The following is a 17,865-nucleotide window of genomic DNA, read 5'->3' on the forward strand; positions in this document are numbered from 1 at the left end:
ATTTATTTTATGTAAAACATACTCTAATGAATTATAGTATGAATTATGTAAAATATTTTTTCTTAGTTGTTTAAAATGTACAGTGAGGAAAAATATATTAATTGTTACCATCAACAGACTTTTCTTTAATGTTTCAATGTAAATATTTTAATCTAACATTTTCAGAAACTTTATTAAAAATCTCACCAATCCCAAGTTTTCAAAGGTATGGCCTATTCTAGCTTTGGGCAGTTTTAGACACCTACAACTGCAGTAGCTAGGTTATGGTATTTCCCCTTGAGACCTTCAAATACTCCCGAATAAGTAAATGACTATGAGGAAAAAGCGCAGTGATGAGAGGTGAGTTTTGATACGTGCAGTCTGTCAGTCTGCTTGTGTGGAGCTCTTTAAATCGTCCGTCAGTGCGTGCGCGTGCGCCTGTGTCAGTGCTGAGACGAGCGCTAGAGGAGGCAGCAGTGGCGCATCTCACATATCCGCCGCTGGAATATAACGGCTGCTGTAGGATGTGAACGGGTCTCGGCCTCGTCACCGGCCAAAGCTTCTGTTTTCCCATGACAAACAGATGCGAGAAGAGAGCGAGCGCGCGCGCGAGAGTGAACGGTACATGGGGCGCTGAGAGGTCCTCGGTATTATTATGAGAAAAGAGGACGGGGTTTTCGGTGCCGTATTTGTTTTGCTCGCGGAGATGAGGCGGGGGGTAGCGAGTCGCTACAAAATCGTTGGGCTCCGGCCAAGCATTGCTCTGTTTTAGCACCTATTTAGCGCCGCGCTTGCGTTTCCATCGTCAACTGACTCGTTTGATCGTCACGGTTTGCATCGCAGAAAAATAATGCAGCTGTCTCGAGGACATCTGTGAGATTCGCGGACTGCTGTTGCTGCTGCCATGACAGACGCAGGCTTTACCGAGCAGGCGGTGTGAGAGAAGCACGGCCCCAGCTGCAGCAGCACGGCCGATGTGGGCTGCGTTTACCGGAGGAGATTAAATCTGTAAATACTGTTCGCGTTATTCCTCTTAAATTGTGTGCATTCTCAGGGAAAATGTCCTCTCGGTCTGCTTTACCGTCTGCGAACGACCGGAGCACAGATCATGTAAGTATCATCATTTCAAATGAATTTTTTTTAGTTGTAATATATCATCTCAGCGCCCCACTCATATCCTACAACGCCCAGTATTTAACGTCAGATGGACCGTCATTTTTGCAGCCTGATACATTCATTGCTTGGTATCGTTCATGAGAGGATGGAGAGGCAGGATGTACGCGTACAGTGGCCCATGTACGCGTAGCAGGTTCTTTGGCAAAATGGGCCGCATCCTTGAATGTGCAAAGCAGCAAAAGAGTTGCTGCGAAACGCGCAGGCAGTAGAGCTCAGGCCATCCGCATAGTGTGTACATCAGCGCATCATCTGCGCACGAGCCAAGCGCTCTCAGCGCGCTCCTCTCCCAGAGAACGGTTTTGCTTCATTGGCAGAATTTGCGGGAGAAAATCTAGGAAACGTTCTGTCTCTGCAGATTAGGAAATTAAATGGCACCGGAATCAACTCGAGAGTGCGGAGGGAGGTTTCACTGTTAGCTGTGATCTGCCGTTCGCGTATAGCACCGCGCTCTATAAACAGACGCACTGGCTGGTGTAGTGGCCTACCAGTTCTGCGCCAACAAATTACACCGTGGTTCATCAGCTGATAGACTTTTGTTTGCTAATCTATTATTATTACTATTATGTATTTAATGTTGCTTTATTAGTCAACCATATTTAAAACAATTATTGTTTCTTTTTTATTGTAACTGCTTTAAAAAAAACACTCATGTGATGGTAACACTCAGTAAATTTATCACTCACTGTAAATTTCAAAGCTAGCACCAAAATACATTTTTCATGTAATTCAATAGTGTGTTAAACTAACCCATTTTTATATAATGGTCCAGGTTCTTGATGTAGATTTTTTTTAAAGTTTTTGAAATAAGTCCCTTATGCTTACAAATGCTGCATTTAATCAAACATACAGTAAAACAGTAACAAAATAAAGTAAAACAGTAATATTATTAGATCTTAACTTAAGTGATTGCAAAGCTTTAATTTCAGCGACCATTTCAGAATCTTCAGTGTCATGATGCTTCAGAAATTATTGTAATATGTTGATATGGTGCTCAAGAAACATTTCCTATTGTTATTAATGTTGTCTTTTAATTTTAATTAAATCCTTCAGACACCTTTCTTTCTTTCTTTCTTTCTTTCTTTCTTTCTTTCTTTCTTTCTTTCTTTCTTTCTTCCGTTACATAAAAAAATAAGAATAAGAGCTAGTGCACAGTATGTGCTATTTGGCATGTTTTGTATATAGTGTGTGTGAGGTTAGGTAGAATCCAGCAGGGCAGGGCATCGTGAGTAATTTCTTCAATCCCTGAGCTGTAATCCTGTGGTCAACGATGCAGATGGGGACCTGGGCATGATTTGATTTCTGTGTGAGCTCCTTCCTATCCCCTCTTAAGGGGACAGTTGGAGCCATTCAGAAAACTTTACCAGATGTTAGCCTGAGTGTCCAGGGCTCAGTCAGGTTTAAATGTGCTAATCTAAATAGAAAGTTTAGTTTCAGGGCGCCAGACTAAAACCCCATGGCAAAGTAAGTTAATCCTGTATTATAGGGCAGAATTACTCACACTCCAATAATGACCACAGTTTTCCTGCACACTCTCATCTACCATCATTACATTAACAATCTAAATGATAATTAACATGCTCTTTAAAATTTAGTTTTCATGTTTATTATAAGCAAGCTGAATTATCTTAATTTCCCTTTACATTTATGTATTTCTTAATAATTTAGACATTTAAATGCGCATATACCGTTGGTGAAGTGTTAATTAAATGTAACTGTTTTGGCCCTCAAAATCAATCAATCAATCAATTCTAACTGCGAGATGCTACAACAGTTGTGTGGCTCATCTACATAAATGTAGACTGATTTTTGTGTGTAAAGTAAGAGCTTATCACAGTAAATGAGGATTTAATTCTGAAATCTGGTGCAATAGGTCAGTGCTGAAGCATTAGTCTTTTTCACCACAGTTTCCTATTTGAAACGCTCCCATTTAGTTTCTTTCTTAACCCTCCTAACGCTTCAATTCTACAATGAATTTTTTTGTTTCTACATGCAGTTTCTGTAATATGGGATAATCACTTTAGTCCTTTGGACTGGCTAGAGTCACAGGCAGGTTTTTCTTCCTTCTGGTTGCTTCAGCATCAACATGTATTCTCCAGTTTAGTCTAATCCATTTTTTTATTCCCAAACTGAATTTAATCAATCTTAATAAATGTTCTCTGTGTCTGTTTCTCTGTCCAGCATGCGTCTCTGGTGGCGAGTCGTTCAGAGAAAGGAACGAATGTGTCGAGTCGTTCACTGGGTGCGAGATGTCGTAACTCTATGGCCTCTTGCTCAGATGAGCTTCCACACATTGGAAACTACCGGCTCCTTAAAACCATCGGCAAGGGCAACTTTGCCAAAGTCAAACTAGCCCGCCACATCCTCACAGGCAAAGAGGTGAGAGATAAAGACTGCGAGAGAGAGCGTTTACATAGGTAAAACCAGAAGCGTGTGATAAGCTGTTGGCACAGGAACTGGCTATTGTGTCTCATTCTCACCAGATCACTTGTGAGCTGTAATTCTTTTGGTTGTATATTTTTAAAGTGGTCCAACTTAAGTGCGAAAATTTCCACACCCACGTTTACTTTTTATAAACCAAAGCTGATATAGTGTGATTTTAGATTAACTTCTTATTGGGCAGCAGAGAGCATTAATAAATTGTGATGTTGAAAGAATCATAATGTTAAAACCTTTAAAGTTCTAGAATTTTTTGAATTATGTTTAAATACCATAAGAGAGAACTGAAATACCCTTGGACCAATAATAGTGAACTCATGTGTGGTAGTCCGGACCCACGTATACACTTTTGGGAATGACGACTGCATTTAAATGCAGATGGAAACCTCGTAAATTATAGTTGTGAGTGTATGTGTATACAGAATACAATCGTCACTCCCAGATTCATTATGGTTGACAACGTGATTGTGGCTATAAATAGGTAACATGGATGCTAAAAGTTTTGTGCCATCTATTTTTGACCAAAGTACAGGTTCTAATAAAATACCCATCAACAGAGTGTTTTGTTTATGCTCTAACAGCATGTGCTCTGATTGAACGGTACAGTGTGAGTTGCCTTTAGACCACATGGCTGGTGGGAGCAGATACGGTGGAGAGAGACAGACTGGCATATGAATTTGCGAATGAGTCAAGACACATGGCTCTGTCTCTGACTAGTGCCACACAAGAAGAAAAGAGACATAGATGCACTTTTAATTACATCACAGCATTAACAGTTTGGTTCTACGAACACTATTCTTGAATAAATTTGGTTATCACTACCTGAAACTTTAATCTGTTGAATGTGCTTGTCACTCCTGTAAACAAATAAAACACTGAAACAAAGAGTACTTTTAACATCCTGACACAGATTTCTTTTCATATACTGTATTATTATGATGGTTTCTTGTTTGTTTGTTTTTCCCTCTCGTGTATTCTGTAATGGTGTCAAATACACTACTGTTCAGAAATATGGGTTCTTTTTGAAGGCAAGTAATACTTTTATTCAGCAAGGATGCATTAAATGAATCAAACATGATATTATAGATATTTATGATAGAAATTAAGAAAAAAATATTTCAAACAAATGTTTTTACATATTTTTATTCACTAAAGAATCCTATAAAAATGTCAGTTTTATAAAAAAAATAAGAATGCCATTAAGCACCAAATTAACATATTAGAATAATTACTTAAGGATCACTAATGACTGGAAAAAAGGGCTGCTTAAAATTCATCTTTGCCATCAAAGCAATTATTATTTTAAACTGTAATAATATTTTATAATAATTTTTTTCAGTATTTTTGATAAAAAAAATATCTTTTTGAACAGTGGTGTATATATATTTTCATTTATTGTAACCAAGCAAGTTTCTTTTGATAAAAGCATCTGCTAATAAATGTCAGATGATACTGTATACTGTGTGTGTGTGTGTGTGTGTGTGTGTGTATGTGTGAGGGTGTGTGTGTGTGTGGGGGGGGGTTCTATCTGGCATAGGAGCCTCAATTACTAATTGTGCATTGTATATTTAGGTTGCAATAAAGATTATCGACAAAACTCAGTTGAACCCAACCAGCCTACAAAAGGTAAGACCAGTTTTTAAGAATTTATTTTCTTTATTAAGACAACTGTCACAATGCTATGCAATTATGTCATTTTGACATAGTATATAAAAGAAAAAGAAAAAAATTACATTTTACATAAACTTCACCCAGTGTCCAGACACACACACACACATGTGATATTAGTATTTAGTTTCGTTGTTGAGTTTGTGCTCTCTCCTGTACAACAGTGACTCATCTGTCTCATAATAGATTATCACCGGCCTTCATTCCTCCCACTGAAGCCCACCACTCAAACACGGCTTAGAGTTTGAACATATGTCAAGATTTTTATTGATTATTGACAAAGCTACGCATGATAGGCTTTGAATACACTTATAAAAACTCATCTGGATGAATCTTACATTAAATCTTAGCACTCACAACTATGTCGCCATTTTGCCAACAGTGGCCCTTTTGTGTGCAAAATTTGTAGTGCCATAACCATTGGATATCAGTGAAATATACAATGTCTTTTTACACTTTATATTAGGTGGCCTTAACTACTATGTACTTATGTCAAAAAATAAGTACACATTTCCATGTACTAAGGTGGGATATGGTTCAAGTTAGGGACAGGTTTGATGGTATGGGTAGGTTTAAGGTTGGGTTTAGGTCTAAGGGATGGGTCAACAGTGTAATTATAAATGTAATTCAGAAATTAGTTACAGATGTATTTACATGCAGGTATTTAAAAAATATATAAGTACAATGCAAAAGCATGTATGTATGCAATAATGCCATTGTATTAAATGATTAACTTAAATGTAAGTACATACTAGTTAAGGCCACCTGATATAAAGTGGGACCTTTGTTTGTGTGCTTAGTGTGTGTGTGTTGGAGAGGAGAGGTCGATAGCTGTGGTTCTCCACATGCTCAGAATGTCCCACTGTGATTCAATCCTGGCTCTGTAACACACACAGTTAACTGTAGACAATCCATAGACCATAGTATGGCTCCTTGATCACTCATATGGCTGATATAAGCTGTTATAGTAATGCTGGAATCACTGTTCTGTGGTGCATTTGTCAGTTGTCAGAGTAAGTGTTTGTCTTATCTCTCTTTTTTGTGTTGCACATAGAGAAAGGAGTTGTGTCTCATGTTATGTTTGCTAGATGATAACTCCTATACTTTACTATATAGGTGATATAAAATAGATGTAAAAAATGAAGTATGTCTACATGTGACATGGCTCATAGCATTATTTTCTGTGGCTGTGTCAGCAGCTAGTCTTTTCTGATAGTTCTGAGGGATTTTCTTCTGGTCTTCTGACTAGCAGTTTATTCAAACATTTCTGAGCTCTTGTGTCAACACACAATTTTTTTTACATTTTTATTCTACTTAAAGTCATAAAAATACCAAAAATAAAACAATAAAGACAGGGACTTTGTCCTATATCTCTGTTTTTCTATGAATGGATCTGATTATGAACTTGTAAGTTGTAAATTGGTGGTTGTAAGAAATTGGTGGTGTTTATATTCGTTCATACATACACGAGTTCATACATACACGAATCGACAAGCCTTGGTAGGCCACATGGGTGAGGAGAACAGCTGCTCATATATTCTTGTTATGATTGAAAGGATTTGCTGTTCAAGCTCCCGCCAAACGTTTGATGAGACATCTATATTGACTAGAAGATGTATTGAGTTGTTTTAATCTTTATGTTTTCAACATTGTGGGTGTCCCTTCATGTGTAAGTGTATATGTATCATCTGATAACGTGAATTAAAGAAATGAGGGGTGTATTGAAGGCATTTCTTCTGAACACATGCCTGTGAGATGTATTATGGGACAGATGCAGCTGCAAGACTCCATCATGGGGTTGCCACAGCAACAGGGATTGTATATTGGGTAATTTGTACAGATGGAGGGAGCATTACCCTCTTTTTCTTTCTTACTCTCTTTTTTTGTAGCTGTTTAGAGAGGTGCGGATCATGAAGACTCTCCGTCACCCCAACATTGGTAAGATGCACTGAAATGCAATAAATGCATGCTTGCTTTTTACAAAAATAATTCTGTTTAAATGTAAGCTTGCCAAACGTACTAAATGCCAGCTACTCATATATTACAGTCCAACTCTTTGAGGTTATTGAAACAGAGAAGACGCTTTATCTTGTGATGGAATATGCAAGTGGAGGTGAGCTCTGATGTACTGTACATACAGGACTATGTAATATGACTTTGTTTAATACTGTTGTGGCCTTGGGTGGGATGTGTGTGTGTTTACTATATGGTGATTAGCGTAATGTGTTTCTCTCCAGAGATGCAATATAATCCAAAAAGACTTGATGCTCAACATAATATTTCTAGGTACAACTATGATATTTGGGATATTATTCATGTGTGATTTGGTTTTCCAGGCGAGGTGTTTGATTACCTGGTGTCTCATGGGAGAATGAAAGAAATTGAGGCTAGAGCCAAATTCAGACAGGTGAGACATTTACGTTATCGCTTCAGCACAGAGTGCAGGATTAAAGATCAAGGTATTGCATCACATGAAGCCTCTGGTTTACAGTTTCAGCGTTCATGCTTTTTTGTGATCAACTTGTTATTTTTTATGCGTTCATGTGTTTGTAACTAGGTTGTGTTATTTTTTGTTTCGTTTCAGATTGTGTCAGCCGTTCATTACTGTCATAAGAAGAATATAGTTCACAGAGATCTGAAGGTATGAGCTACAATCTCCAAAAAATTTACACAATATAAATCCACATGAGAAGCAAAACTGCATAAGGAAATGTATCTTGAATTATGCAGATTTTTCAAACCCCGTTAAACCTTATCTTATGCAGTTTTGATACTCAAAAACATATTTGAACACACGCAAATATATACATATATATATATATATATATGTATGTTCATTTTATAGTATATTGATTGTATAATGCGATATATACAGTATATACTGTATGAAGGTATATGTATATGTGTGTGTGTATATATTGCACTATACTATAAAAGTATAAAGGAGTGTTAAGTGTTGGTATTGTTTGTTTGCATCTCTTTCTGTCTTGATTTTTCTCTTTGTTTTTCCTCGCCTTCACACAGTTCTGTACAGCCTAATAATTTCTCTCTCCTTTACTATTTCTGTCTTTATAGGCAGAGAATTTGCTATTGGATGCAGATGCTAACATAAAGATAGCAGATTTTGGTTTTAGTAACGAGTTTACGTTGGGGAATAAGTTGGACACCTTCTGCGGTTCCCCACCTTACGCAGCTCCAGAGTTGTTTCAAGGAAAAAAGTATGATGGGCCAGAGGTGGACATCTGGAGCCTGGGGGTCATCCTGTACACGCTGGTCAGCGGGTCACTTCCTTTTGATGGACAGAACCTCAAGGTACAGTTACTCTGTTTCTACACCCACTATGATCCGTTCCAGCCTCTTTACACCTTACTTACTGGACCCTGGGAAAGAATCAATACAGTGTCTTATTGCAATATTCTCTGATTGTGATATTGACAGTTACTTTGGTATTTACAAAAAAATACAAGTCAAGTCAATTTCTTATATATAGTGCTTTATGCAGTACAGATTGTCAAATCAGCTTTACCATGAAAATAATGTTTCAGTTTCAAAATTCAGGTCCTCTTTAAAACAGCTCTAAAGAGTTTTAGAGGATTTTTCAGTTCAAATCAATTCATTGTTTATTTAGGTTAATGGCTGGGTGAAGTTCATCAATTATGGAATGAGTTCAATTTAATCTATAAAGCAGCTCTGTAGAACACAGTGATGTCATCATCCAGCTCAGCCTAGATCAGTTCAGTTCAGTTTTCTTCCAATAGTGTGTGTGTTTTTTTTTTAATGAAATTTATTCCTGTGCTGGCAAATCTGAATTTCAGCACCCATTCCTCAATTCTTGGAGGAAATTGTCCTTATATGCTGTCTTATATGCTGCATATGCTTGTCCTTATATGCTGATTTGGTGCTAAAGAATCCTTTCTTATTATTATTAATGTTGAAAACAGCTTTTTGAGGAAACTGTGTTTTTCAGGATTATTTTATGAATAAAAATGCTCCAACAAACAGCAATTTTTTAACAATATACTATAAAAGTATTGCGGTTTGATACACCCCTGCTAAATACTGCTAAATAATAAATACTGCTAAATAAATAAGTAATTTTTTAAATCTTACTAATCCAAAACTTTTAGTCAGTAGTGCACATTGAGGGAAATTAATTTAGAATTAGTGCACTGTTTTTGTTTTTTGTTTTTACATTACATTGAATGTGTCTTAACTTTGGGCCTAAAAAGTTCTTTAAACTCACATTTTTTAATTCTGTAGTAATTTACTGTCTAAAGACCACACTGCTATCTGTTTGTCACACGGTTTACTTGTGCATGTGTGTTTTCCAGGAGCTGCGTGAGCGAGTGTTGAGGGGGAAGTACCGTGTCCCCTTCTACATGTCCACAGACTGTGAGGGGATTCTGCGCAGGTTTCTTGTGCTCAATCCCAGCAAACGTTGCACTCTGGAGGTGGATACTTGCAGATACATAGATACACTCTGCTATACCAAATCATGTACCAGATACATTATATTATGCCACTGTGCTACGTTATAGCTCTGTAAAGCTTCTGTGCTGTAGAATGCATATAGCATGCATTTGATGGAAATTGATTAAACTATTACTTGTGTGTTAATCGGGTTATGTAGCCACTGCAGTTAAATGACTGAGCTGGGAAGTTTCTGTGTAATCACGATGCTGGTATTTCCTCCACAGCAAGTGATGAAGGATAAGTGGATGAATGCAGGGTATGAGGGCGATGAGCTAAAGCCCCACATTGAGCCAGCGGAGGACTACAGTGATGCCAATCGAATTGGTGAGCATGTAGACCAGTTGGGAACTGGTTGTGTTTTACTATGTATTTTGCTACTATTTAATGTCCAAATTATCCTTAGAGTGAAAAGATTGGTTGTGTTGACAAATATTCCTCATGTTGTCTCATTTCTTTGTCTTTCCAGAGATTATGGTCGGAATGGGTTTTACTACAGAAGAGATTAAAGACTCTTTACTCAATCAGACATACAATGAAGTCACGGCTACATATCTATTGTTGGGCCTGAAGACTGAGGTAATACATTGCACACACAAACACAGACACACGGTGTTACTAGAAATTTTCTACTTGAAAATACTACTTGCACCTAGACTCTGATAGTTGACTTTGTACTCATACTCTCTATTGGCATCTGGTCATAGGATGGCACTGAGTCACGAGTTAGTGGCAGTATGACTTTGCCACGGGTGCGTCCAAGCCCAGTTACCAACGGAACCAACAAACACTCCTCTTCTTCATCATCTTCCTCAACCTCACACAGCAAGACTCAGCGCAGCGCCTCGACCTACCACCGCCAGCGACGGCACAGTGACTTCTGTACGAGTCGCCTCAGCTTAAACTTGCTTTCAATTGTGAATGATTATAATAATTATTAGTTTCTTCTGTAGGTGGTCCCAGCATGCCTGTGATGCACCCTAAGCGTAGCCCGACCAGTGGCGGAGACCGTGAGCTGCGTGAGAGCCGCATGCCGCCAAGGAAGGCCAGCTGTAGCGTAATGGGCAGTCGGACCCTACCACCATCTAGTCCAATGGTCAGCACCGCCAACAACCCCAATAAGGCTGAGATACCTGATCGACGCAAGGAGATGACTGCCACCACTGTGAGAGATCATTTTTTCATTTTCTTATATGTATTTTTAATTAATTAAAAAGTATACTTTTATCGAGCAAAGATTCGTTAAATTGATCAAAAGTGATTGTAAAATCATAATATATTAGTACTTCAAATACTTTTGAACTTTTTATTTTTCGAAGAATCCAGAAAAAAAGTGTTGCACAGTTATAAAACTACAAATAATAATTATAATTAAACATTTAAATTAAAGTAACCTTTTTTTTTTTAGATCCCATACACTAAATTTTTGGGGGTTAATAAAATGTTGTGTCCCATTTTTGCTGTAGAATAATATCCCAGGAAGTACTATGACCCGCAGAAACACGTACGTATGTACAGATCGTGCCAGCACTGACCGACACACGCTGCTGCAGAACGGCAAGGACAACAGGTGACAAATGCATACATTCACAAACACAGACACGCTCTATCACTGTGCTGTCTGCCTCTCATTCACCGAGTCTGTTTCTGTCTCTTTTCAGCTCCCTGTCTCACCGCCTCCCTCCCACCTCTCCCTCCACTCTTAGTATTGTCGGAGCAGGAGCATCCTCCTCTTCTTCCTCAGGTGAGCGCTGTAGGCTGACACGTGGATCCACCATCCGGAGCACCTTCCATGGGGGTCAGCTCCGTGACCGTGTCCCGCCCACCTATGGACCTCCGCCCACATCGCCCACCCTTAGCCATGATGCTGGAGCCCTGCCAACAAATGTGCGTAGCCGGGCCACTTCTAACCTGTTCAGCAAACTCACCTCCAAACTCACACGCAGGTAAGAGGAGAGACTCTCATCATATAAATAAAAACATCCACAGATGTTGATTGTCATGTAAAAAAAATTAATTATTCTAAAGCTCCTTTTTTTGCAAGATATTGGCAGGTCGTAACTCAGTATCAGACATTTGTGCTGGTGGATCCAGCAGTGTACGTACAATTATCATATCATATGAACAAGATGATGAATTCATGGGAAAAAGCCTGTTATGCTTCATATGGCAGCTTTTCAGTTGAGTAGAGTTGATAGACATCAGAATGCTCAATAAAACAACAATAGGTACAGAATTTACGATTGTTTTATGAAGTCATGTCATAACCAGCTCAATGAAGATGTTTGCCTGATAGACATCTGACAACAAAGTAATTTTCTTATGCAGATTTTATATCATAAGTTGTGTGAACTTAGACACAGATTTGCAATGATCAATAGTCTTGGTTCAGTAGTGACCTCTGTGTTGGTGTAAGTTCATAATTTAGCAACAAAGCAAAACAACGATGCACAATAGGTTCTGATTTTGTGAACAACACTACACTTTAATACTATAAATGTAGAGATGCAACAAATCACTCAACTCATAATGTGATATGATTCACGGTAATGATTTTTCCAATATCATTTTTTTTTACAAAATTAGATTTAAGACAAATTATAAATGAGAAGGTGTCTTTTTATTATAGCTTGGACAAAATGCTGCACATTTCTTTGTGAAATTGAAATATATCAAATAACAAAACTAAATGAAACCTAAACAAACCAAATTTGAAAATAATCAGTAAGGCAGACTAAACTACAGTATCTTACAGGAGACAGATCATGTGCTTCACTGTCTTGACTCTTATTGGTGATCATCACATTTTATCACTGCTCATTGTCATAAATGTAAATTTTTCTCATTGGACAAACACACAACACTTCGCCAAAGACCAGTGTCACTCCTGTCAGTGGAAATCAACAATTGTTAATGAAAATATTACTTATTACTTTGTGTCACTCCAAGTTGCTGTCAGTGTGAATGGGGCCTCAGGCAGCGGTTTGCTTTTAGGGGAATTTTAAATGGTTACATTTATAAATATGCTTTTGTCAGACACATTCTTGCAACAAATAAATGCGTAGACTTGATTTATAAAACGCATTACTGCAACAAAAAATGCCATTCCTTTAAAAAAAAAAGTGCAGAGTACTGCCTTTGCAGTAACACACATGTCCCACCGGGGAATTCTTTCAGCCTAAAAGTTGGTTTTACAATCACACTTCACAAATTCATCTTTCCTTGGCTTATTGCCTCTCTTTTTCAAGCATACTAATGTGTACCTTTCCTAGTCTCTCCCTCTTTGCTTTTATTTCTCTCAATTGCATTTGCTCTCATTATCCTTCTTTGACTTTCTGCATCTCTTCTTGCTCTTGCTCTCCTCATTGTGTCTCTCTCTCCTAGGGTCAATCTTGACCCCTCTAAACGCCAGGGCTCTAATAAATCAGTGTCGGGTTGTACTCTTCCACAGGGATCCAAAACAGTTAGTAAGTTCCCCTGTCTGCCTCGGTGTGTTTGCCTGTTGCCGCTGCACGTCCGTCTGTCTCTGCACATGGCATGCCTGTCTGCATGCAGTCTCCTTTGCAGAACGTGTGTCTGGTAAACAGGATGTAAGGTTGAGGAAAGGCTGGATGATGATGCATGGAGGTTTTGTCTCTTATCGGTTTGCATGCATCCAGGAACACATTTTTTTTTATTTTATATGATCCATTACACATTGCTCAGGTCAACATCGGGTCAGCCAGTTATTATGACCTGCTAGCAGTTGGACAGGACTGAGAGATCCAAAAATGTGTGTTTGTATTGTATTTTTTATTTGTTGTTAGTTATGGTGGAGATGTGTCGCATGAAGCAGACAGACTGTTAAGGTAATGCAGACCATGTGAAAAGTGTGTGTTTCTTTGCAGGATCACAAATGAATCTGAGAGAGTCAGCAGATCTTCGGTCACAGGGTGAGTCCGCTTAGGAACTTTTAACATTATGGTGCTTTTAAAACTGGTTTGGGCCAAGCAACCGGAAGACCATGTTATGACATTTTGATTAAACATTACTGGCCAGGGTTTATTTGTATGTTCCCTTTAAGTTACCCTTACTTGTGTCCTTTGTGTGTTTTGTTTTTTTTCTTGTATTGGTATTTATGCTGTCATCCAACATTTGTAATTTTATTATTTAAAAAAAAAAAAAAAAAGTCACAAAAAAAAATTCTAATAAAAGCAGTAAATCAGTGTTTGCTTTCTGAATATGTGAATCTAAAAAAAAAACGTTTTTCTTTTCTTTCTTTTATAAATTTCACTGATAGTATTTCTTTATCTTTCCCAGTGGCCATTTATCTGGGTATCAGAAAGCGCCCAAGCCCTGGAGCGGGGGAGGGGGGTGGGATGTAAGGGGTTGTCTCTCCCGTCCCCCCCGGGCCCCTGCAGAAGTGGTACTGGCCTTGCGTGAGGCGGCGAGGGGATGCGGCTGCCAGGTCCGGCACGCTGGTCCGTTTCTGCTGTGCTGCAGTCATGGGGCGGCAGGGTCAAAAGTCACTTTCCAAGCTGAGGTGTGCCAACTGAGTGTGGGTCCCACAGAGGCAAACGGAGTACGCTACACACGCCTGTGGGGGGCCCCCCTCGCCTTCAGGCACATCGCATCGCAGATCTCTAAAGAGGTGGAGCTCTGAGGGGACGGGGAGGAGATGTCCCCTCACTATTTCCGTCATTATAGCGAACTGACGTTGACCAACCCACCTATGTGTTATAGACTTAAAACATCTGATCCCTCCTCCAGTCAACACTCAACACACACCGAAACCAAACACACATACACATACACAAACACAGTCACCTTAAAAGCATGGGAAACTCAACCCTGACAATATGGAAACCTAAAGTACAAAAACAAGCACACCCCTTCCATGCACAGCATAAACCTGAGCACTTCTTAACATGGATTCACACACACTCTGAAAAGCCTCATTCACCGGATCTGGATTGAATCCAGTTTAGTATTTTTATTCTCATTCTAGTCATGAAATTCTTACTTAAATAATTGATGTCATTCTTTTTTTTTTACCACTTTTGTATGTTTTCAACAAGTCTTGACATTTTAAACGGGTCATCATTTTTAGGTTCTTGTGATTTAATGTGTCTTACATTTCTTAATACTGAGTCACTGACAATGTAGGACTGTAGCTGCCAATGAACTATATGCACAAATGTGAAGTTGGCAAGTTTATCCTAACTTCATCATAGCTCACGGTGCACAACCAAATCTACATCGCTGGCGACCGCAAATTTGACCAGGCTTTAAGCCATCCATCCACACTTTGTTTTTGAGATTGTCCAAGCTAAATTTTGTTCCCTAGATCTTTTTCTCCGATGTATAGTGCCAGTTGACTTAGTTCTTACCAATTTTAATTTAGAAGAGACATTTAATGCCAAATGACTTTCCCTGCCCATTTGCGAACAGGCTCTGTGATTGGTTAGTTCTAGATATTAATCCTTTTTTTCAACTCCTATTCAGTGATCCTTTGCAAGTATAGTCACCTCTCCCTTTACTTGGTCAGAGTGGAGTTGAGGTTACCACAAAAGTGATTTTACAAAGAGAGATTGTTTTAGTGTTCAGTGTTATTGAAGACACGTTTCGTGCATTGTAGATATCTGTATAATTTTGAAAAAATACCTATAATATATTGGATCATATCGGATATTATTTAATTGTCAAACTAAAACTTTTATGTATTTAAAATTTATTCTATCCATGTCCAGTAATAAACACGAGCAGATCGCTATCAATAAATAACAAATACAGAAATGGTGTTGGCATTGCAAATTATGTTGTGGCTTAGTAATTGCCAACATTATGCCATAGAGTCACATTCAATAGCACATGTATGTTATTGTATGTTTACTTAAAAATCACCAGATATCTAAAATGCAGGATGGTATCATGCAGGAGTGCAGGAAGAAGTTCAGTGCTCTTACTGCTAGAATATATTTTAGGGGCAAGTGCACCAACAGGGTTTTGATTCAAAGTCATTTGCACATGCAGTCTTATGATAAAATAACATTATATATGACAGTTTCCATTGCAAAGTCTTAACAATGCTGTGTAACATAAATAGAGTTGCAGTTTAAGATTGGACCATAGACATAGTGCCATGGACAGGCCATGTTTCTGCTGTAGCTCGTAGGTTTTTAGCCATATGCGAGTTTGTATCTTTAACAGATGGGGAAGCATGTAATTATCGACTTAACAGGGATTTCATATGCAGGTTTGACACCTGAATAAAAGAAATACGCTGCTGAAGATTATTTTTCATGAGTAGAAATAGGTTTGTTTGGAGCTTTTCTGTTCTTTATTCAAATAATACTCTTGGCTTGCTTTTTGACCGAACCAGTTCTGGTCATTTGTTGTATAACAAATCCAAACTTTGCAATAGTTGTCAATTTGGCAAGCATAAAATAAACAGCAATTCACAGGCGAGTGGATCAAAATGTAACTGTGAGTGGTGATAATTGTGCAATAGCAATAGATGTTACTGTCAGGTTTAGAAGTTGTTTCTATCTTAATGTAAAGCCATGCTTCGGCCCTGTTGGTGATGCCAGCTTGTAGACAGTGAGATACTGAGCAGATAAATGGGTTTGAGTAATGAGTTTTTTTTCCTTTTTTTTCTTTTTTTTTTAGTCATAAAGGTGGATAGGACACAGCTTGCTATTTCAGTTTGAATAAACAGGTTGGTTTAATTGGATGGGTCTGTTAAGTTTTGAATGGAGAGTCATTGTGCTATCATGTGTGAAATATATAGTAGTTACTAAAGGATTATATTCCACTTTCTCCATGTTTGTGATGGCATCTCCCTCCGTTCATGAGAGGGTGTCAGATTATCATACAGAAAATAAGCTTTGTTCTTGATTTTGATTGTCTGCGTCAAGTAGGTCAAATACTTCAAGATGCTTGAAAGTTTACTTGTGATGACTGACTCCACAGGAATCACTGTGGCCTGTCACCTTTGACCTTTAGCCACACAGTGAGCCCCCAGACCACAAGTCTGCCATCTCTTTATCCATCCACTTTTTTGTTGTCTTGTTGACTTTATCCTCTCCCTTTGTGCCACACATTCGCAGACACACCCAGTTTCTCCTCATCCGATTGCCGAATCCCTGGAAATCCTTGTGTCATTGTTCTGTCTGCTCTGTGACTGGACTCCTCTTGTGGAGACGCTTCCTGTTTCAAACTGATCAGGGTAAGGACTGGACGTCCTGGACCAGTCTGAACCAGTCTCCACATCAGACTGGCTCTATCTGGTTTGGACTGCTGAGATCCGTATCTGTTTGATGTCCATTAAGACCTCTGTGCACCCATGTTGACTTGAATCAGCTGCATCCTATGGCTCTGTGGGTCTGTACCCATGTTTGGCCACCGGAAGGCGCCAATGTCTTAAATGTGAACACGTCAATTTGTGTATATTTGCACAGGTACTTAATTTATTTTCTAGAATAATAATCTTGGGAGAAAAAAAAATCATGGTTTATATCAGTCAGACTCTGGCTGTATATAAAGATTATGATACTGATGATAATATTGTGAGTATAGTATATACAGTATCTTAGAACTCCAGGTTAAATCATAGCTAGAGCAGAGACTCTCTGCTAGCTCTCCAAACGTTTCTATGTGTGCTGAAGTCAAACACTAACCTGCAATCCTGCATGATTCAGAGCAAAGATGGAGAAAGAGGGAAGACAAATGTGAAATAACAGGACGGGCAAAAGAAAAAGAATTTGAGGGAGAGAGAGTGTTTATGCGTGTGCATGTATGTGTGAATGTGTGCGTCTGTGTACTGCGCTACTCTGTTGCTCTGCCTCCCTCTCTCTGCTGGTAGGAAATGTTTGTTTGTGTGAGAGGATTAGGGCAGATTTTTGCTCTGACAGCCATACTTGACCTGGAGTGAAAGTGTGTCAGTATGAATGAGCTTTTTTAATGTCCAAGGCATTAAAAAAGCTGAGTATTAGAGAGAATCGCAAGTCAGGCGCGTCACATCTGAATGGTAAATCCCTCCAGTTCAGTGTTGTGCTGTCTGTGATGTAAACTATCTACTATGACATTGGGTTGTCATGATGCATTTAGCTAATATGCAACATGAAAAGAGAGAACTCAGGCTGACAAACTTCACAT

The 17,865-nt window shown here is 38.7% G+C and overlaps 1 protein-coding gene across 2 annotated transcripts; it reads left to right on the forward strand.

Moving 5' to 3' along the window:
- The first annotated feature begins 387 nt into the window (after positions 1-387).
- Positions 388-17,863, forward strand: mark4a (MAP/microtubule affinity-regulating kinase 4a). 2 transcript variants are annotated; one of them, XM_026212007.1, is made up of 18 exons: positions 390-1,089; positions 3,334-3,531; positions 5,164-5,217; positions 7,149-7,197; positions 7,307-7,372; positions 7,596-7,666; positions 7,844-7,900; positions 8,335-8,571; positions 9,591-9,710; positions 9,957-10,056; positions 10,199-10,308; positions 10,437-10,611; positions 10,683-10,894; positions 11,196-11,299; positions 11,391-11,675; positions 13,114-13,196; positions 13,617-13,661; positions 14,029-14,228. In XM_026212007.1, exons 1-18 carry the CDS (start codon positions 1,039-1,041, stop codon positions 14,091-14,093), a joined length of 2,082 nt encoding a protein of 693 aa, XP_026067792.1. In that variant the 5' UTR covers positions 390-1,038; the 3' UTR covers positions 14,094-14,228. The 2 variants fall into 2 exon arrangements, with proteins under 2 accessions (XP_026067791.1, XP_026067792.1); XM_026212006.1 differs by lacking the exon at positions 13,114-13,196 and having other exon boundaries at positions 388-1,089; positions 14,029-17,863.
- The last annotated feature ends 2 nt before the right edge of the window (positions 17,864-17,865 follow it).

Source organism: Carassius auratus, chromosome 30 (assembly GCF_003368295.1).
Source record: "Carassius auratus strain Wakin chromosome 30, ASM336829v1, whole genome shotgun sequence".
In the NCBI taxonomy this organism is placed as follows: domain Eukaryota; kingdom Metazoa; phylum Chordata; class Actinopteri; order Cypriniformes; family Cyprinidae; genus Carassius; species Carassius auratus.

Bases quoted from the DNA above. Each gene is read 5' to 3' on its own strand.
- mark4a (XM_026212006.1), top strand. From the start codon at position 1,039: ATGTCCTCTCGGTCTGCTTTACCGTCTGCGAACGACCGGAGCACAGAT. The intron at 7,198-7,306 runs GTAAGATGCACT...CATATATTACAG, and splicing joins TCTCCGTCACCCCAACATTG to TCCAACTCTTTGAGGTTATT. The intron at 10,612-10,682 runs GTACGAGTCGCC...TTTCTTCTGTAG, and splicing joins GCGACGGCACAGTGACTTCT to GTGGTCCCAGCATGCCTGTG.